This window comes from Anomaloglossus baeobatrachus, chromosome 7 (genome assembly GCF_048569485.1).
Source record: "Anomaloglossus baeobatrachus isolate aAnoBae1 chromosome 7, aAnoBae1.hap1, whole genome shotgun sequence".
Taxonomy (NCBI): domain Eukaryota; kingdom Metazoa; phylum Chordata; class Amphibia; order Anura; family Aromobatidae; genus Anomaloglossus; species Anomaloglossus baeobatrachus.
Genome location: NC_134359.1, coordinates 306,548,263 through 306,570,869, shown reverse-complemented (window position 1 = coordinate 306,570,869; position 22,607 = coordinate 306,548,263). Strand labels below are relative to the sequence as shown.

The 22,607-nt window shown below is 50.2% G+C and overlaps 1 protein-coding gene across 1 annotated transcript; it reads right to left on the bottom strand.

Moving 5' to 3' along the window:
• Positions 1 to 5,918: 5,918 nt before the first annotated feature.
• LOC142246587 (uncharacterized) lies at positions 5,919 to 22,017 on the bottom strand. Its single transcript, XM_075319655.1, has 4 exons — positions 21,696 to 22,017; positions 20,777 to 20,900; positions 10,605 to 10,678; positions 5,919 to 7,398 (listed from the first exon to the last, which is right to left on the bottom strand). The coding sequence occupies exons 1-4, from the start codon at positions 22,009 to 22,011 to the stop codon at positions 6,863 to 6,865; spliced, it is 1,050 nt and encodes a 349-aa protein (XP_075175770.1). The 5' UTR covers positions 22,012 to 22,017; the 3' UTR covers positions 5,919 to 6,862.
• Positions 22,018 to 22,607: the final 590 nt, after the last annotated feature.

The following is a 22,607-nucleotide window of genomic DNA, read 5'->3' as shown; positions in this document are numbered from 1 at the left end:
ATATATACTGGCAGTGGATTGATATATACTGGCAGTGGAGTAATATATACTGGCAGTGGAGTAATATATACTGGCAGTGGAGTAATATATACTGGCAGTGGATTGATATATACTGGCAGTGGAGTAATATATACTGGCAGTGGAGTAATATATACTGGCAGTGGAGTAATATATACTGGCAGTGGAGTAATATATACTGGCAGTGGAGTAATATATACTGGCAGTGGATTGATATATACGGTGCAGTGGAGTAATATATACTGGCAGTGGAGTAATATATACTGGCAGTGGAGTAATATATACTGGCAGTGGAGTAATATATACTGGCAGTGGAGTAATATATACGGTGCAGTGGAGTAATATATTGGCAGTGGAGTAATATATACTTGCAGTGGATTGATATATACAGTTGCTTGGCTCAGTTCCGGGGGGCACACATAAGCTGTGGCACTGTCCGTTCATATATAATTGTTGTCCCTCTTGTTCTATGTCAACATTAAACCCAAATACGCCTTACGCTATCTGTAACGCGTGTCCGGTCTACCTATACACGATTGGTGGTGGCAGTGATGGTTCCGGAGGTATATATATATATATATATATATATATATAATGAAAAAGGAATGAACACAGGGCTTCCCTTGCCGGCTTCCCGTGCTGGTACTAGCTGGACTGTTTGGAGTCAGGTCATTACCATTGTGGGAGAGCGGCGGGGACCCCTGTTTCATTCCTTTTTCCTTATACAGCGTATGTTACAGGGAGTGATGCTCTGTTGCTGGATTTGCACTTTAGCCCCCGCCACTTTCATTAACCTCTTGTGGTCACCGCTGATCTTGTAGGTTTCTAAGAAGCCCAGAAAGATGCAGTTTAGAGCGGGACCCAGCAAAGGCGGGTGCGGTGAAGGGGCGCTGGGCTGGTGTTACAATGGCCATTCTCATGCTAGGAGTAAGAGATCTGAGGAGCTTGAAACGCATAAGACATGTGGTTTTAGGCATGATTTTAAATATGCAAAATAAAAGTTACTTCTTAAGAAATGAAGAAGTCTGACGTGGATTAAAAAGTCAAATCGGATGGTGCTGGACAATTCTACTGAATTCTATTGGAACAGTTTCTAGGTGCCATGTTAATGCTAGAAAAATGGAAAGCGTATTGTCAGGAGTGTTGAACGCCGCGCACCATGTGGCTTTGCTGGGTGACCACTGGTATCCCGACAAATGGGTATTGGCCAATAAAATCACGCTAGATGCGTTGTGTTTGGTATCTATGCAAATGAAAAATCAAAGTATAAAATATGACGCTGATATCTCTCACCTGTGTGGCCCAGGGGCAAAGATGTACGAAAAACTAAAATTTCCTGACCCCTTGGTACAGCCCAGAAGGTATCGTAAAAGGAGGTCACAGATGGTAGGGTAACCTGAGGTCATAAAAGTCCGAGGCCTCATTTTGGCCTGTATCAGTACTGGAGGGCACACCTAAGCAGTGGTGCTGCCCGTTTTTCATGCCTGAATCCCCTCCCTCCACAAATTCGGGCGTCACATCTATGGCACGAGTTTAGTAAGTTTCACGTTTATCCCTTTTATTTTATGTAATTGTCTATACTGTATTTGTATTGTTCCCTTTTGTAACATCCTGTATATTTTATAAACTGCCTATTTTCAGATTAAATATTTCAAATTTAATAGCTCGTTCCTCCTCCTCTAATTACGAATCCAAACCCAAGGAGCCCTTTGCTATCTGTAACGGGTGCCCGGACTACCTGGAAAGGTTCAGTGGTGGCAGCGGAAGTATTGTTGTGTAGAATTATTGTGGTGCTACCAGCAAGGGTACCGTGATATATATATACCGTATTTTTCAAACCATAAGACGCAGTTTTTCCCCCCAAATGTTGGGGAAAGTGGTGGGTGCGTCTTATGGTCTGACTATAGGGCTGCGGCCGGGAAATGAGGGTGCTGCGGTGGAGCGGGTCATCGGTGGCACGAGCAGGCCGTGACCACGTGGGCCCGCTCATTACATATACACGCCCATCATCGCGCCCATCATCTCTCAGCGCTGAAGTCGGCGCTGACAGGTGGGCCCGCTCATTACATATACACGTCCATCATCCCGCCCATCATCTCAGGTGGGCGGGATGATGGGCAGGATGATGAGCGGGGCGGGTGCGCGCATAGTAAACAGCCGGCCGTGATCACCCCTGCCAACTACAGCCTGGAGTGATCATGTGCGGCTGTATTCACTGCTCCCCGCGCATCATCATCAGCGCGGGGGGGCAGTGAATTAGTGTATTCACCGTTCCCCTGCAGCTTCGCGATGTCCTCCTGTCTGTGCCGGTCAGCTGATCTGTGTAGAGAGCGGTGAGCACAGCGATGACGTCATCGCTGTGCCCGCCGCTAGTCACGCAGGGCAGCTGACCGGCACAGACAGGAGGACATTGCGGTGCTGCAGGGAAGTGACCAGTGACTGCTCCACACTCCAGCGGTGCTGCTGCCACAACAGACAGGGGGAGGAGCAATGCTGTATGGAGCAAGTAAAGGTGAGTATAAACGTTTTTTTTGGGGGTTTTTTTGTGTGTAATACAGAATACATGCCATATACCAGGATGGGTGTATATAGCAGGATGGATGTATATAGCAGGATGGATGTATATAGCAGGATGGGTGTATATAGCAGGATGGGTGTATATAGCAGGATGGATGTATATAGCAGGATGGATGTATATAGCAGGATGGATGTATATAGCAGGATGGGTGTATATAGCAGGATGGATGTATATAGCAGGATGGGTGTATATAGCAGGATGGGTGTATATAGCAGGATGGGTGTATATAGCAGGATGGATGTATATAGCAGGATGGGTGTATATAGCAGGATGGATGTATATAGCAGGATGGGTGTATATAGCAGGATGGGTGTATATAGCAGGATGGGTGTATATAGCAGGATGGATGTGTTGCGGGTGGCGGGGCGCTGCGCTCGCTAACGCTCGGGTCCGGCGCTGCTGCTGCTCGGTGGCTCAAGCGGTGGGCCGGATCTGGGGACTCGAGCGGCGCTCCTCGCCCGTGAAAGGGGTGGTTTGGTTTGGGGATGTAGTCCGTGATGCCACCCACGGGTTGTGGTGAGGTTGGGCACCACTGCTGCTGGTGACGGGGATCCCGGAAGCGATGGTAGGGAGCAGCTGGGATGTTGTTTACCCCCTACGTGGGTAGGGGTTGGCGGTCCCGGGGCCCGGTGAGGTAACGGGGAGGCAGGGTTGGCAAGGTGCAGGGTCGCAGAGGACAGCGCAGCGCGGTGCCGGAGGGCACGGTTGTACTCAGTCAGCCACAAATGTACGCAAAGTCTCTGGTAAAGCAAACGGCTGGATGGACGGGTCCCGCAGTCGGCTGCTGTGGCTTCTCCCGGACGGGTGGTGATGGCTGCCTTTCCCTGCACCTTAGTATTTGTTCAGCTCCGGTGGCTTCCCACCGGTAACCCGCTCCCCAGCGTATATATGTGCCGGAGGAGCCCTTTTGCCCGCAGGCTCTGGCCCTTGGAATCCTAGCTTTGGCGGTAGTTGTATTTCCTTTTGCTGGTTGGACGGTTGCCTTCTATCGGGTCTTGGCTGCTAGGAAACTCCTGGGGTTCCGGTCACTAACGGATTTGACCTTTTCGGCAGCTCCAAACCTGGTCGGGGTCTGCAGGCCCTGCCTGTGTGTGCTGGCTTCACTTCGCTCCCCGGTTCGGTACCGGCGGGCCACCGCCCGACCTCGGTCCTACGGTTCCGCGTTGATTCACCTCTCCTGCAGACGGCCACCACCGTCTGCTAACCTTGCTGTCAGTGCCTGGGCCACACACCCAGACACAGCCAGTCCAGCTCCTGCACTTCACTCCTCACACTTTCACTTCCCTAACTGCACTCACTTCCTTTTCCCGCCTCCAGGCCTGTAAACTCCTCAGTGGGCGGGGCCAACCGCCTGGCTCCGCCCTACCTGGTGTGGACATCAGACCCTGGAGGGAGGCAGCAAGGGTTTTGTGTCTGGCTGATGTGCCTGTCTCGGGGTGGGGGGTGTGTGTACCTGTGACGACCTGGCTAGTCCAGGGTGCCACAGATGTATATAGCAGGATGGGTATATATAGCAGGATGGGGCCATATAGCAGAATGGGGCATATAGCAGGATGGTAGTATATAGCAGGATGGCAGTATATAGCAGGATGAGTGTATATAGCAGGATGGATGTATATAGAAGGATGGGTGTATATAGCAGGATGGATGTATATAGCAGGATGGGTGTATATAGCAGGATGGGTGTATATAGCAGGATGGATGTATATAGCAGGATGGGTGTATATAGCAGGATGGGTGTATATAGCAGGATGGATGTATATAGCAGGATGGGTGTATATAGCAGGATGGATGTATGTAGCAGGATGGGTGTATATAGCAGGATGGATGTATATAGCAGGATGGGTGTATATAGCAGGATGGGTGTATATAGCAGAATGGGTGTATATAGCAGGATGGGTGTATATAGCAGGAAGGGGCCATATAGCAGGATGGCAGTATATAGCAGGATGGCAGTATATAGAAGGATAAAGGCATATACCAGAATAGGGTACATATACAAGGCAGGAGGATCATTACCAAGATGGGGTACCTTAGCAGAGAATTTGGGGACATTACCCCCATAACAGTGTCAGCAGCAGATCCTCGCCCCATAACAACGTGTCATGACCACATTTTTTGCTTAAAATTTTATTTTCCTATTTTCCTCCTCTAAAACCAGGGTGCGTCTTATGGTCCGGTGCGTCTTATAGTCTGAAAAATACGGTATATATATATATATATATATATATATATATATATATATCAGTGATATACACATCACCCATGCTGGCAGACCTTCAATATTTGGCATTAGTAGCTCAGCAGCCTCATGTTCTTATTGTCCGGCGGTACATAAATTGACCTGCTGACAAGGGGGCGCTAGAGTGCAGTCTGATCGTGACAAAATTGGCGAACAGCGGGTGGATTTTGCGAGACCCCCACCCGGATGTTCGTGACAGACAGCTCGTTGGTTCCCTGTACCTTCCCGCACCATCTACTGCAGCCAGGATTGAAATAAAAATTCAAGAAAATCGGTGTTAAATTTAGGGGTACTTTGCACGCTGCAAGATCGCTACTGCGATATCGTCTGGGTTCAATCGAAAGTGACGCACATCCGGCGCCGGTAACGACGTTGCAACCTGTAAAGCCTAGATGCGCCGATAAACGATCGCAAAAGCGTCGTAAATCGGTGATCTGTGTAGCGTCGGTCATTTCCATAATTTCACACCAATAGGAGATACAATGTTGTTCCTCATTCCTGCGGCAGCACACATCGCTGTGTGTGAAGCCGCAGGAGCGAGGAACATCTCCTTACCTGCCTCCACCGGCTATGCGGAAGGAAGGAGGTGGACGGGATGTTTACATCCTGCTCATCTCCGCCCCTCCGCTTCTATTGGCCGCCTGCCGTGTGACGTCGATGTGACGTCGCACGACCCGCCCCCTTAGGAAGGCGGTGGTTCGCCGGCCAGAGCGACGTCGCAGGGCAGGTGAGTGCGCGTGAAGCTGCCGTAGCGATAATGTTCGCTACGGCAGTTATCACAAGATATCGCATGTGCGACGGGGGCGGGGACTATCACGCTCGGCATCGCTATCATCGCCTAGCGATGTCGCAGCGTGTAAAGTACCCCTTAGAGTTGGATAAAGACTTTGCAGCATCACAAGATGTTTTACGCTAGAGGTCTGGTATAATCTGTCTCCTGGAATGAGGCCTTGGACTTTCCTCTGAAGACTGGTGGCTGCATCCTCCTCTGCACGTGGATATGGATTTGTGATAATTAACTACAACTCAGGACGGTGGAAATAGCTTCTTTCTTTATTTTATTAAATACAAATCACATAATTTCACTCTAAATCAAGATACCACGAGGTGTAAATGTGGAGTAACCTGTGGACCGTGGGTCATCACTGCGCAAAGAGTAACAAGCAGCGCAGGCTTCAGCATCTGCTGGATTTGGTCTTGTTCACACCATTCACACCAGTGTCTTATCTGTACTTTCCTCTTATGTTTTTCTTCAGCCGCAAAAAAAACAAATATCTCTAAGCGCAAAGAAAAGTTCAGAAAGTTCTGGTGGGACTGATCAAAATTCAGGAAAACAAAAGAAAGTGTAACAGGAGAGTAAAATGGAGCAGTCTGGTGTTGTTTACATCGTCATTAGCGAGCTATATGATGCCACTTGTTTTTCTTCTCATTTTTTGCCCTCTGCCCCCTGATTTCATCCTCAAGTCTGGCCTGGTCTATCAGCTACATCGGTGACGTTCTGTGTTTTAGTAGGACGTCACTGGTGAAATATTCGACACCTCTTGTTTTTCTTCTCATTTATTGCCTTCCGCCCCCTGATTTCATCCTCAAGTCTGGCCAGGTCTATCAGCTACATCGGTGACGTTCTGTGTTTTAGTAGAACGTCACTGGTGAAATATTCGACACCTCTTGTTTTTCTTCTCATTTATTGCCTTCCGCCCCCTGATTTCATCCTCAAGTCTGGCCAGGTCTATCAGCTACATCGGTGACGTTCTGTGTTTTAGTAGGACGTCACTGGTGAATTATTCGACACCTCTTGTTTTTCTTCTCATCTTTTGCCTTCCGCCCCCTGATTTTATCCTCGCGTCTGGCCTGGTCTATCAGCTCCATCGATGACGTTCTGTGTTTGATTAGGACATCACTGGTGTAATATTCGATGCTACAGGTTTTTCTTCTCATTTTTTTCCCTCTGCCCCCTGATTTCACCCTTGTGTCTGGCCAGGTCTATCAGCTCAATTGGGGACGTTCTGTTTTTGAGTAGGACGTCACTGGTGAAATATTCGATGCCACAGGTTTTTCTTCTCATTTTTTGCCCTCTGTGCCCTGATTTCATCCTCGCGTCTGGCCTGATCAACCAGCCTCTTCCTCTCCATTTCCTCCTGTTTCCTGCACGCTTCATCCTCCATTTCCCGCTCTTCTTTCTTCTGCTGCCACTCTTGTGTCTCCTTTTCTTTCTTTAGCTGTGTCATTAGGATAGCTTTCTCCAGTGCCTTCTGTCTTTCCACCTTGTCTTCCTGTAGCTTCTTCTCTCGGTCATGCACATAATTTAGTACAAATTGCTTCCGCTCTTTCATTTCTCTCTCTGGATCTCGAGAATGGTGAATTCGGAATACCACCTCCTCAATAACCTCGGATAAGAACTTCAAGACTTCCTCATGCCTTCCCCTTGTTTTACCACAGTCTTCCTGGGTGTAGTTCTCAAATGCAAATATTTTCTCGGCCCCCATGTCCCTGAACGCTGCGGTGGTGGCAGTCAGGCTCCCGCTTGTCTTGTAGGTAAGAACGATGATTGGGTAAATTCCTGTGAAGGAAGCAGATAACAATCAATCAGGGATCAGCACTTATCGGGTACATTACAAATGGGAACGTAAAGGTACCGTCACACTAAGGGGTACTTTGCATGTTGTGACATCGCTACTGCGATATCGTCGGGGTCAAATCGAAAGTGACGCCAGTAGCGACGTCGTAACGTGTAAAGCCTAGATGCGCCGATAAACGATCGCAAAAGCGTCGTAAATCGGCTATCTGTGTAGGGTCGGGCATTTTCATAATGTTGCACCAATAAGAGATACGATGTTGTTCCTCATTCCTGCGGCAGCGCACATCGCTGTGTGTGAAGCTGCAGGAGCGAGGAACATCTCCTTACCTGCCTCCACCGGCAATGTGGAAGGAAGGAGGTGGGCGGGATGTTTACGCGCCGCTCATCTCCGCCCCTCCGCTTCTATTGGCCGCCTGCCATGTGATGTTGCTGTGACGCCGCACGACCCGCCCCCTTAGGAAGGAGGCGGGTCGCCAGGCAGAGCGACGTTGCAGGGCAGGTAAGTGCGTGTGAAGCTGCTGTAGAGATAATGTTCGCTACGGCAGCTATCACGAGATATTGCATGTGCGACGGGGGCAGGTACTATCGCGTTCGGTATCGCTAGCATCGGGTAGCGATGTCACAGCGTGCAAAGTACCCCTAAGCGACGCTCCAGCGATCCCACCAGCGACCTGACCTGGCAGGGATCGCTGGAGCGTTGCTACACGGGTCGTTGCTGAGATGTCAAACAGGCAGATCTCACCAGTGACCAGCCCCATGCCAGCAGCGACGCGTGGAAGCGATGCTGCACTTGGTAACTAAGCTAAATATCGGGTAACCAAGCAAAATGCTTCACTTGGTTACCTGATATTTACCTTGGTCACCAGAGCACACCGCTTAGCGCTGGCTCCCTGCACTCGTAGCCAGAGTACACATCGGGTTAATAAGCAAACTGCTTTGCTTATTTACCCGATGTGTACTCTGGCTACGCGTGCAGGCAGCAGGGAGCCAGCGCTGGCAGCCTGAGAGCGGCGGACGCTAGTAACCAATGTAAATATCGGGTAACCAAGCAAAGCACTTCGCTTGGTTACACCATGTTTACCGTGGTTACCAGCATTCGCAGCTGTCAGAAGCCGGCTCCCTGCTCCCTGCACATTCAGTTGTTGCACTCTCGCTGTCACACACAGCGATGTGTGCTTCACAGCAGGAGAGCAACGACCAAACAATGGTCCAGGACATTCAGCAATGACCGGCGACCTCACAGCAGGCGCCAGGTCGTTGCTGGATGTCACACACAGCGACATCGCTAGCAAGATCACTGTTGCGTCACAAAAACCGTGACTCAGCAGCGATGTCGCTAGTGATGTCGCTTAGTGAGACGTGGCCTTTCGGATGGTGATGGCTCTACCGGCTCTACCATCTGCTCTCATCATATCTACTGGTTAATTAATATTTTTAGACAAGGATGCAACGACCAAGATATGAGATGTTTGTCCTAAATTATCTCAAGAGATTACAATGGGAATAGCACTTTAAACAAACTTTACATAAGTTAATAATAGATCATGTGACTATAAGGAACTTTGTAATATATCTTAACGGAGACATCACCTTATGACATCCCCCACTTTACTTGTGAACTCATAATCTTCTGAAAAAACAGCTCTATAATACTACAAAGAAATGAGGAGAGAGGAGGAGTGAGGAGCAGAGGGAGGAAACAAGCAGAGGCAGACACAGGAAGACTGTGCTGAGCTTTCTAACAAGTCTTTTATCTCAGCCAAGATCTGGATACACATGTGCACAGCTCAGCACTGCAGCATGTGTAGGATCTGAAGCATCTTTCTCTTTCTGGCGTCTTTTCGATTGTTTTGTGAGCAATGTCTTTCCTGCTGGCATTTTTTTTTTCATTTGTATTGCATTGCAGACATTTGTGAGCGGCTTCCAAGTAGAAGCCGCCTTAAGAACGGGCCGATTGCTGCTGTTAACCACTTTGCATCTTAGGAAACCTGAAGCGGTTAAAAGAAGCTGAAAAGACTGAACATGTGAACAGTGTTTTACATTACTGTGGTTATGTTAATTCTCTTGAGTGTTTAGTTCTTGTTTAAGACGGTTGTAGTGTGAACCTGCCTGAAAAAGACACTTTGTGCATATGCACTTAGAGTATTGCACACACAGTGCTCTCATGAAAAGAGCAGCAAAACTGCCCCATAAATGAGGACAATACCCATCAATGGGGAAGCGGCGTGTGCGCATGTTCTGTCCTATGTCACCATGTGATTAAAACAAGTAACGTCTCATTTTTCAGGCGGCTTCTGCTGAGAATTCGCCCACGCTCTGTGCTGGGAGGTAAAGTGGTCTAACCTGGGAATCCTTGGAGGCTGTGCTGGTGTCTATAAGACGCTGAGTGCTTGTCTGGAGGCTGCAGAAACCACTTTAGGAAAAAGACCGCCGACTTCTTCATAAAGCGGCTTCACTTAGGATAACCCCGGCTGGACCGCCAGCATCTTACAGACGCCGTGTGCACAGGCCTTAAATACGCTTCAAAGATTCTTCAAAAACTTCCTGAACTGGTTTCCATTAGAAAATGTTTCACCACTTCAAAAAAAAAGCCTCTCTGTGCAGACAGTGTAGGGATATGTTCACACTGCATCTTTTTCTAGTGGTCAGACACGTCATTTTTTCATGTAGAAGATGCTTCAGAAGTCGCTCCTTGCTTCTGTCATCCTGAGAGATTTTGATATATACATTTTTTTGTTGTTTTCTGACCCGCTTTGGACTCTTTTTCCGACTCCATGTTTTGAGCATTTATTTTGCATCTTTTTAGTTGCATTTTCTTGATATTTTAGTAAATTTTTAAGAAATTCTTTAAGTAATGCTCAAAAACACATTGAGGAGCTCTCCTGCATCATGACATTTTTTAGCTGTCCCAGTGACTTCCATGCTGCGCCCTTCTAGTGGCAGACACTTGAGGAACAGGCTGGTCCCTTCTCCTAAACTCCTGGCGGTTCTGATGCCTGAAGCCGTTACTAGACACTCCATACCCTGGAACATGTGAACAGTGCGAGGGTTAATACTGTGGCATTGACCGATTTTTAAACTCTTTTTCTGTCGAATTTCAGAGTGAACCCCCCAAAAAACACTGGAAAAAAACTGCAGTGTGAACAAGAGCCTGTGAGCGGGGAAGAGGGAGGATCGGGGACTCTCACCAGTAAGCTTGGCCGCAGTGAGGAGCAGATGTCGGATCTCGTTGACCTCGGTAGGGTGGACGCCGGTCTTCACACTGCGAATGAAGGAATCCACCAGATCAATATCATCATGAAATCGGCCATCAGTGAAATATCCGTGTTATGCACATTGTTAGGGGATCGTCTCTGGTTATACACACACCTCCCAACTTTTGAAGACCAGAAAGAGGGACAAATTCTGCAGCGCACATTGGTAAAATTTGACCACGCCCATAGCCACACCCCTAAGACACACCCATTTGGCAGTGAGGGATGTTCAGCAGCGCCCCGGACTGTTCATTCATTCATAGCAGCCAGAACGCTCTCATCTTTATATAAGCCTCACTATATGGCGTTACTTTTTTGTTCATGTAAGGTTGTGTTCACACTTTGCATAAATCCGGAGTTTTTTGTGTTTTTTATTTTCTGCAGGATCCGCACCAAATTACACAATAACAATCTCCTCCGATTATTGCATTTTTGCTGCATTTTTTTATCGCTTTTCCCCATTATTTCTTGCGTTTTTGATTCAGATGTGAAGCCGTGTTTTTAGTGTTTTTATAGTAAACCTCGGATTCTGCTCTCAGTTTCTGCAGCTTTTTCCTGCGTTTTTTTAAGCTCCAAATAGAAAATTCTAGGAAAAAAAAAAGCACCAAAATCGCAGAATTCGGCGTCGTCTTCTCATGGAATCACATTCACTTTGTTCACACAATTAAATTAAAAATGTGCAAAAAAGCAGCAGAAAAACCCGGCATTTACACTACATGTGAACACGGACTAAATGTCCCAGCAAAGTGGATGAGACGTCCTGAAATCTGTAAAATCTAATGACGCCGCTGATGGTTGCGGTTTTGGTGTTTTTACTCTATAGGCTTCCATGTGGAGCCTGAAAAAAAATGTATGCGGAAAAAAATCTGTTCCATTTTTAACTGCAGAATGAAAGCTTTTCTGTAATATTAAAGCATTAAATCACCGGATTCACATCTGCACCAAACATGGATCAAATATTGTCATTACACTTTGTGGTGCGGATCCTGCAGAAAAAACGCAGCATTTACGCTCCGTGTGAACACGGCCTCAGTGATACATTTTTATTACATTTTTTATGGGTTTGAATAGAGAAAAATAATCGATTGCGCTTTTTTACGCCATTTACCGATCCCCATAAATGTGATCGCTGTGTTGTTCGGGTCGTTACGAATACAGGGAGACAAATATGTCCATGTTATTTGCTGATCTGTGATATTTATTATTTTATAAAAAAAAAAGTGCAATACAAATCACATTGTTTTATTTTTTTATTTTTTTAATATCTGCCGTAATTTTATTAGAATAAATTTGCTTCTGGTTTCTTTTGCCTGCAATACAGGACAAGATTACCAAATCGTCCTTTGCCTCTAAGTACAGCCAGTATCTCAGTGGTAAAGCTACTGCTGCCTATGGACACAGAGCTCACAACCTGTGATGCCAGAGCAGATGAGAATTTAATTTACTAACTGCACTGAGAGGAAGAGCTGAGAAAAGAGCTGTGAGGAGCTGCAGTACTGAGAACGGCCACTACACGGTGTATGGAGCTGTGAGGAGCTGCAGTACTGAGAATGGCCACTACACGGTGTATGGAGCTGTGAGGAGCTGCAGTACTGAGAACGGCCACTACATGGTGTATGGAGCTGTGAGGAGCTGCAGTACTGAGAACGGCCACTACACGGTGTATGGAGCTGTGAGGAGCTGCAGTACTGAGAACGGCCACTACACGGTGTATGGAGCTGTGAGGAGCTGCAGTACTGAGAATGGCCACTACATGGTGTATGGAGCTGTGAGGAGCTGCAGTACTGAGAACGGCCACTACACGGTGTATGGAGCTGTGAGGAGCTGCAGTACTGAGAGCGGCCACTACATGGTGTACGGAGCTGTGAGGAGCTGCAGTACTGAGAACGGCCACTACACGGTGTATGGAGCTGTGAGGAGCTGCAGTACTGAGAACGGCCACTACACGGTGTATGGAGCTGTGAGGAGCTGCAGTACTGAGAACGGCCACTACACGGTGTATGGAGCTGTGAGGAGCTGCAGTATTGAGAATGGCCACTACACGGTGTATGGAGCTGTGAGGAGCTGCAGTACTGAGAACGGCCACTACACGGTGTATGGAGGTGTGAGGAGCTGCAGTACTGAGAACTGCCACTACACGGTGTATGGAGCTGTGAGGAGCTGCAGTATTGAGAACGGCCACTACATGGTGTATGGAGCTGTGAGGAGCTGCTGTACTGAGAACGGCCACTACTCGGTGTATGGAGCTGGGAGGAGCTGCAGTACTGATAACGGCCACTACATGGTGTATGGAGCTGTGAGGAGCTGCAGTACTGAGAACTGCCACTACATGGTGTATGGAGCTGTGAGGAGCTGCAGTACTGAGAACAGCCACTACATGGTGTATGGAGCTGTGAGGAGCTGCAGTACTGAGAACGGCCACTACACGGTGTACAGAGCTGTGAGGAGCTGTGGTACTGAGAATGGCCACTACACGGTGTATGGAGCTGTGAGGAGCTGCAGTACTGAGAACTGCCACTACACGGTGTATGGAGCTGTGAGGAGCTACAGTACTGAGAACGGCCACTACACGGTGTATGGAGCTGTGAGGAGCTGTAGTACTGAGAATGGCCACTACACGGTGTATGGAGCTGTGAGGAGCTGCAGTACTGAGAACGGCCACTACACGGTGTATGGAGCTGTGAGGAGCTGCAGTACTGAGAGCGGCCACTACATGGTGTACGGAGCTGTGAGGAGCTGCAGTACTGAGAACGGCCACTACACGGTGTATGGAGCTGTGAGGAGCTGCAGTACTGAGAACGGCCACTACACGGTGTATGGAGCTGTGAGGAGCTGCAGTACTGAGAACGGCCACTACACGGTGTATGGAGCTGTGAGGAGCTGCAGTACTGAGAACGGCCACTACACGGTGTATGGAGCTGTGAGGAGCTGCAGTACTGAGAACGGCCACTACACGGTGTATGGAGCTGTGAGGAGCTGCAGTACTGAGAACGTCCACTACACGGTGTATAGAGCTGTGAGGAGCTGCAGTACTGAGAACGGCCATTACATGGTGTATGGAGCTGTGAGGAGCTGCAGTACTGAGAATGGCCACTACATGGTATACGGAGCTGTGAGGCGCTACAGTACTGAGAACGACCACTACATGGTGTATGGAGCTGTGAGGAGCTGCAGTACTGAGAACGGACACTACATGGTGTATGGAGCTTTGAGGAGCTGCAGTATTGAGAACGGCCACTACACGGTGTATGGAGCTGTGAGGAGCTGCAGTACTGAGAATGGCCACTACACGGTGTATGGAGCTGTGAGGAGCTGCAGTACTGAGAACGGCCACTACACGGTGTATGGAGCTGGGAGGAGCTGCAGTACTGAGAACGGCCACTGCACGGTGCATGGAGCTGTGAGGAGCTGCTGTACTGAGAACGGCCACTACTCGGTGTATGGAGCTGGGAGGAGCTGCAGTAATGAGAACGGCCACTACATGGTGTATGGAGCTGTGAGGAGCTGCAGTACTGAGAACGGCCACTACACGGTGTATGGAGCTGTGAGGAGCTGCTGTACTGAGAACGGCCACTACACGGTGTATGGAACTGTGAGGAGCTGCAGTACTGAGAACGGCCACTACACGGTGTATGGAGCTGTGAGGAGCTGCAGTACTGAGAACGGCCACTACACGGTGTATGGAGCTGTGAGGAGCTGCTGTACTGAGAACGGCCACTACTCGGTGTATGGAGCTGGGAGGAGCTGCAGTACTGAGAACGGCCACTACATGGTGTATGGAGCTGTGAGGAGCTGCAGTACTGAGAACTGCCACTACACGGTGTATGGAGCTGTGAGGAGCTGCAGTACTGAGAGCGGCCACTACACGCTGTATGGAGCTGTGAGGAGCTACAGTACTGAGAACAGCCACTACACGATGTATGGAGCTGTGAGGAGCTGTAGTACTGAGAACGGCCACTACACGGTGTATGGAGCTGTGAGGAGCTGCAGTACTGAGAACGGCCACTACACGGTGTATGGAGCTGTGAGGAGCTGCAGTACTGAGAGCGGCCACTACATGGTGTACGGAGCTGTGAGGAGCTGCAGTACTGAGAACGGCCACTACACGGTGTATGGAGCTGTGAGGAGCTGCAGTACTGAGAATGGCCACTACACGGTGTATGGAGCTGTGAGGAGCTGCAGTACTGAGAACGGCCACTACACGGTGTATGGAGCTGTGAGGAGCTGCAGTATTGAGAATGGCCACTACACGGTGTATGGAGCTGTGAGGAGCTGCAGTACTGAGAACGGCCACTACACGGTGTATGGAGGTGTGAGGAGCTGCAGTACTGAGAACTGCCACTACACGGTGTATGGAGCTGTGAGGAGCTGCAGTACTGAGAGCGGCCACTACATGGTGTATGGAGCTGTGAGGAGCTGCAGTACTGAGAACGGCCACTACACGGTGTATGGAGCTGTGAGGAGCTGCTGTACTGAGAACGGCCACTACACGGTGTATGGAACTGTGAGGAGCTGCAGTACTGAGAACGGCCACTACACGGTGTATGGAGCTGTGAGGAGCTGCAGTACTGAGAACGGCCACTACACGGTGTATGGAGCTGTGAGGAGCTGCTGTACTGAGAACGGCCACTACACGGTGTATGGAACTGTGAGGAGCTGCAGTACTGAGAACGGCCACTACACGGTGTATGGAGCTGTGAGGAGCTGCAGTACTGAGAACGGCCACTACACGGTGTATGGAGCTGTGAGGAGCTGCTGTACTGAGAACGGCCACTACTCGGTGTATGGAGCTGGGAGGAGCTGCAGTACTGAGAACGGCCACTACATGGTGTATGGAGCTGTGAGGAGCTGCAGTACTGAGAACTGCCACTACACGGTGTATGGAGCTGTGAGGAGCTGCAGTACTGAGAGCGGCCACTACACGCTGTATGGAGCTGTGAGGAGCTACAGTACTGAGAACAGCCACTACATGATGTATGGAGCTGTGAGGAGCTGTAGTACTGAGAACGGCCACTACACGGTGTATGGAGCTGTGAGGAGCTGCAGTACTGAGAACGGCCACTACACGGTGTATGGAGCTGTGAGGAGCTGCAGTACTGAGAGCGGCCACTACATGGTGTACGGAGCTGTGAGGAGCTGCAGTACTGAGAACGGCCACTACACGGTGTATGGAGCTGTGAGGAGCTGCAGTACTGAGAATGGCCACTACACGGTGTATGGAGCTGTGAGGAGCTGCAGTACTGAGAGCGGCCACTACACGCTGTATGGAGCTGTGAGGAGCTACAGTACTGAGAACAGCCACTACACGATGTATGGAGCTGTGAGGAGCTGTAGTACTGAGAACGGCCACTACACGGTGTATGGAGCTGTGAGGAGCTGCCACTACATGGTGTATGGAGCTGTGAGGAGCTGCAGTACTGAGAACAGCCACTACATGGTGTATGGAGCTGTGAGGAGCTGCCACTACATGGTGTATGGAGCTGTGAGGAGCTGCAGTACTGAGAACAGCCACTACATGGTGTATGGAGCTGTGAGGAGCTGCAGTACTGAGAACGGCCACTACACAGTGTACAGAGCTGTGAGGAGCTGTAGTACTGAGAATGGCCACTACACGGTGTATGGAGCTGTGAGGAGCTGCAGTACTGAGAACTGCCACTACACGGTGTATGGAGCTGTGAGGAGCTACAGTACTGAGAACGGCCACTACACGGTGTATGGAGCTGTGAGGAGCTGTAGTACTGAGAATGGCCACTACACGGTGTATGGAGCTGTGAGGAGCTGCAGTACTGAGAACGGCCACTACACGGTGTATGGAGCTGTGAGGAGCTGCAGTACTGAGAGCGGCCACTACATGGTGTACGGAGCTGTGAGGAGCTGCAGTACTGAGAACGGCCACTACACGGTGTATGGAGCTGTGAGGAGCTGCAGTACTGAGAACGGCCACTACACGGTGTATGGAGCTGTGAGGAGCTGCAGTACTGAGAACGGCCACTACACGGTGTATGGAGCTGTGAGGAGCTGCAGTACTGAGAACGGCCACTACACGGTGTATGGAGCTGTGAGGAGCTGCAGTACTGAGAACGGCCACTACACGGTGTATGGAGCTGTGAGGAGCTGCAGTACTGAGAACGTCCACTACACGGTGTATAGAGCTGTGAGGAGCTGCAGTACTGAGAACGGCCATTACATGGTGTATGGAGCTGTGAGGAGCTGCAGTACTGAGAATGGCCACTACATGGTATACGGAGCTGTGAGGCGCTGCAGTACTGAGAACGACCACTACATGGTGTATGGAGCTGTGAGGAGCTGCAGTACTGAGAACGGACACTACATGGTGTATGGAGCTTTGAGGAGCTGCAGTATTGAGAACGGCCACTACACGGTGTATGGAGCTGTGAGGAGCTGCAGTACTGAGAACGGCCACTACACGGTGTATGGAGCTGTGAGGAGCTGCAGTACTGAGAACGGCCACTACACGGTGTATGGAGCTGGGAGGAGCTGCAGTACTGAGAACGGCCACTGCACGGTGCATGGAGCTGTGAGGAGCTGCTGTACTGAGAACGGCCACTACTCGGTGTATGGAGCTGGGAGGAGCTGCAGTACTGAGAACGGCCACTACATGGTGTATGGAGCTGTGAGGAGCTGCAGTACTGAGAACGGCCACTACACGGTGTATGGAGCTGTGAGGAGCTGCAGTACTGAGAACTGCCACTACACGGTGTATGGAGCTGTGAGGAGCTGCAGTACTGAGAATGGCCACTACACGGTGTATGGAGCTGTGAGGAGCTGCAGTACTGAGAACGGCCACTACACGGTGTATGGAGCTGTGAGGAGCTGTAGTACTGAGAATGGCCACTACACGGTGTATGGAGTTGTGAGGAGCTGCAGTACTGAGAACTGCCATTACACGGTGTATGAAGCTGTGAGGAGCTACAGTAATGAGAACGGCCACTACACGGTGTATGGAGCTGTGAGGAGCTGCAGGACTGAGAATGGCCACTACACGGTGTATGGAGCTGTGAGGAGCTGCAGTACTGAGAACGGCCACTACACGGTGTATGGAGCTGTGAGGAGCTGCAGTACTGAGAACGGCCACTACACGGTGTATGGAGCTGTGAGGAGCTGCAGTACTGAGAACGGCCACTACACGGTGTATGGAGCTGTAAGGAGCTGCAGTACTGAGAACGACTACTACACGATGTATGGAGCTGTGAGGAGCTGCAGTACTGAGAACGGACACTACATGGTGTATGGAGCTGTGGGGAGCTGCAGTACTGAGAACGGACACTACACGGTGTATGGAGCTGTGAGGATCTGCAGTACTGAGAACGGCCACTACACGATGTATGGAGCTGTGAGGAGCTGCAGTACTGAGAATGGCCACTACACGGTGTATGGAGCTGTGGGGAGCTGCAGTACTGAGAACGGACACTACATGGTGTATGGAGCTTTGAGGAGCTGCAGTATTGAGAATGGCCACTTCACGGTGTATGGAGCTGTGAGGAGCTGCAGTACTGAGAACGGCCACTACACGATGTATGGAGCTGTGAGGAGCTGCAGTACTGAGAACGGCCACTACACGGTGTATGGAGCTGTGAGGAGCTGCAGTACTGAGAACGGCCACTACACGGTGTATGGAGCTGTGAGGAGCAGCAGTACTGAGAATGGCCACTACACGGTGTATGGAGCTGGGAGGAGCTGCAGTACTGAGAACGGCCACTACATGGTGTATGGGGCTGTGAGGAGCTGCAGTACTGAGAACGGCCACTACACGGTGTATGGAGCTGTGAGGAGCTGCAGTACTGAGAACGGCCACTACACGGTGTATGGAGCTGTGAGGAGCTGTAGTACTGAGAATGGCCACTACACGGTGTATGGAGCTGTGAGGAGCTACAGTACTGAGAATGGCCACTACATGGTGTATGGAGCTGTGAGGAGCTGCAGTACTGAGAATGGCCACTACACGGTGTATGGAGCTGTGAGGAGCTGCAGTATTGAGAATGGCCACTACACGGTGTATGGAGCTGTGAGGAGCTGCTGTACTGAGAATGGCCACTACACGGTGTATGGAGCTGTGAGGAGCTGCAGTACTGAGAACGGCCACTACATGGTGTATGGAGCTTTGAGGAGCTGCAGTATTGAGAACGGCCACTACACGGTGTATGGAGCTGTGAGGAGCTGCAGTACTGAGAATAACCACTACACAGTGTATGGAGCTGTGAGGAGCTACAGTACTGAGAATGGCCACTACACGGTGTATGGAGCTGTGAGGAGCTGCAGTACTGAGAATGGCCACTACATGGTGTATGGAGCTGTGAGGAGCTGCAGTACTGAGAACGGCCACTACACGGTGTATGGAGCTGTGAGGAGCTGCAGTACTGAGAACGGCCACTACACGGTGTATGGAGCTGTGAGGAACTGCAGTACTGAGAACGGCCACTACACGGTGTATGGAACTGTGAGGAGCTGCAGTACTGAGAACGGCCACTACACGGTGTATGGAACTGTGAGGAGCTGCAGTACTGAGAACGGCCACTACACGGTGTATGGAGCTGTGAGGAGCTGCAGTATTGAGAATGGCCACTACACGGTGTATGGAGCTGTGAGAAGCTGCAGTACTGAGAATGCCCACTACATGGTGTATGGAACTGTGAGGAGCTGCAGTACTGAGAACGGCCACTACACGGTGTATGGAGCTGAGAAGCTGCAGTACTGAGAACGGTCACTACATGGTGTATGGAGCTGTGAGGAGCTGCAGCACTGAGAACAACCACTACACGGTGTATGGAGCTGTGAGGAGCTGCAGTACTGAGAACGGCCACTACACGGTGTATGGAGCTGTGAGGAGCTGCAGTACTGAGAACGACCACTACACAATGTATGGAGCTGTGAGGAGCTGCAGTACTGAGAACGGCCACTACATGGTGTATGGAGCTGTGAGGAGCTGCAGTACTGAGAACGGCCACTACACGATGTATGGAGCTGTGAGGAGCTGCAGTACTGAGAATGGCCACTACACGGTGTACGGAGCTGTGAGGAGCTGCAGTACTGAGAATGGCCACTACACGGTGTAAAGAGCTGTGAGGAGCTGCAGTACTGAGAACGGCCACTACACGGTGTATGGAGCTGTGAGGAGCTGCAGTACTGAGAACGGCCACTACACGGTGTATGGAGCTGTGAGGAGCTGCATTACTGAGAACGGCCACTACACAGTGTATGGAGCTGTGAGGAGCTGCAGTACTGAGAATGGCCACTACACGGTGTACAGAGCTGTGAGGAGCTGCAGTACTGAGAACGGCCACTACACGGTGTATGGAGCTGTGAGGAGCTGCAGTACTGAGAACGGCCACTACACGGTGTATGGAGCTGTGAGGAGCTGCAGTACTGAGAATGGCCACTACACGGTGTATGGAGCTGTGAGGAGCTGCATTACTGAGAACGGCCACTACACGGTGTATGGAGCTGTGAGGAGCTGCAGTACTGAGAACGGCCACTACACGGTGTATGGAGCTGGGAGGAGCTGCAGTACTGAGAACGGCCACTACACGGTGTATGGAGCTGTGAGGAGCTGCAGTACTGAGAACGGCCACTACACGGTGTATGGAGCTGTGAGGAGCTGCAGTACTGAGAACGGCTACTACATGGTGTATGGAGCTGTGAGGAGCTGCAGTACTGAGAACGGCCACTACACGGTGTATGGAGCTGTGAGGAGCTGCAGTACTGAGAATGGCCACTACACGGTGTATGGAGCTGTGAGGAGCTGCATTACTGAGAACGGCCACTACACGGTGTATGGAGCTGTGAGGAGCTGCATTACTGAGAGCGGCCACTACACGGTGTATGGAGCTGTGAGGAGCTGCAGTACTGAGAACGGCCACTACACGGTGTATGGCGCTGTGCTTTACCAGCTCTGTTCACTCCAGTGCTGGTGTTAATGGTTGTGGTTAAGGTTGTCGGATTCAGACCTATCTTTATAATGTCATCAATGCATAATTCCTGGACAGCCCCTCTAATATTGAAGCCTGTCAGGGAATCGGGTGGTCTACATCCCATCCCCCAGCCTTGGCATGTGAGACATAAGATCCTAATGCATATTTGTAACTCGCCTGTAGATGAACACCGGGACGATGAAATCAGAGGTTTCCACTCTTTTCTCCGCTCGGACGATTCTGTCAACAAGTCCAAATCCTTTACTCCACTCAACCGCATTACCGAGAGGCAGCAAATTCCCTGAAAATCAGAAAAGCCGCAATAAAAATAACCAACAGCAGCGGAGGGGTGAGAACTAGTGATGAGCGGGCGATAGGTGCTCGGTACTGGAATTGAGCAGGTCGGACGCTTGGATGAGCGCAACAGAATCGAGTGCAACAGAAGTCAATGGGAAATGCAAGAATTTTTCAAAAAGATCTTCTAGATAGATGCTCCCCATTGACTTTCATTATGCTTGGCCCCCAAGTTGCGCCTATCCAAGTGTCCAACCTGCTCCATTCAAGTACCGATCACCTGAGTATGGTAGTTCCCGCTCATCACAAACGATAACCTGACCACGGACCCCCTGTGTGCTGTGTACCGGAGGGTGCCCCACAGTAAAAGTGATGATGGGAGTATGAGTGGATGATGGGTGAATGAGTAGATGATGAGTGGATGATGGGTGAATGAGTAGATGATGAGTGGATGATGGGTGAATGAGTAGATGATGAGTGGATGATGGATGATGGGAGTGTGAGTGGATGATGGGTGAATGAGTAGATGATGAGTGGATGATGGGTGAATGAGTAGATGATGAGTGGATGATGGGTGTGTGAGTGGATGATGGGTGTATGAGTGGTTGTTCATCAGTATTTTCCACACATCTCACCACACGCGAGACTGTCCAGTTCTTATTACAATGACCAGATGACAATAGTGTTTGTGACCGGTCTTCTTGTGGACGGACGCAGCATTCTCCACCTAATATGACACCCAGTGGTGGGGACATGACAGGGTTTCCTCACACCATCCAGCATCATGGCTGCTCACACTTACCCAGCTGAGCAAATATCTCCCCGGACTCGTAGCTCCCCAGTTTGGCGTATCCTCGGTTGTCCACCAGGGTGATGTGACTGGTGAGCGGGTAGGTTAGTCTGTTCATGGTGCAGCCCTCATTGCTGGCCGCAGACTCTGCACAGTTCTTGTAGTCACCATCTTCCCAGACGTACAGGCAGCTGTTGATGAAGGACGACTTTCCGTGACCCAAGAGGCCGAAGAGCTGAATGAGGACCCTGTGGAACCCCTGCCGGCCGTTCTCCCCAGGGTGCAGGGTGAAGCTTTTTATTTTGCTCCTTAGTTTGTCCATATCCATGGCTGCCTCCAGTGTCGGTGTTTTCTCAAGGAGTAAAGTCCTCATACTGAGGTTTATTAGAGAAGTTACTGATTATACGGCAGCGGGAATATCCCTGGGGTCATATCAGCAGGAACTTACATGGCAGCGGGAATATCCCCTACGAGGCGCTGGGGTCATATCAGCAGGAACTGTCACTAACTCCTTTGGTCACTTGGGCTGCATATGATGACATGGCCTCTCCAGCTCACCAGCGCCAACACAGGTTATATAAAGCCACACACAGCGGCAGACGTGAGCAAAGGAATCTGACTAATGAGTTCACCCTAAATGTTACAACCAATTCCATCTCAGTCCAACCTGAATCTTTTGCAAAATGTCTCCAAACTGCCACTTTACTGTATGAGATGGGAAGTGTCACCTTCCTGCCATCCATGCCCCCACCGAGGCTCCAAACCTGGCCATCAGATCTCTCCGCTCCTCTGGTGTCTTTTTCGAGTGTGGCCTCCTCTTTGGAGTCTTCAGTCTTCATAGACGAGGCGTTATGTGATACATGATGTTACAACAGACCAACACACCAGAATGGAGGAAGACCAAGGTCTAGTCAGCCCCTCCGG

Coding starts and splice junctions, on each gene's coding strand:
- LOC142246587 (XM_075319655.1), bottom strand. CDS start 22,011: ATGGATATGGACAAACTAAGGAGCAAAATAAAAAGCTTCACCCTGCAC. Junction 20,901..21,695: donor GGAGATATTTGCTCAGCTGG/GTAAGTGTGAGC, acceptor TCTGATTTTCAG/GGAATTTGCTGCCTCTCGGT. Junction 10,679..20,776: donor GTCCCGGTGTTCATCTACAG/GCGAGTTACAAA, acceptor CTTCATTCGCAG/TGTGAAGACCGGCGTCCACC.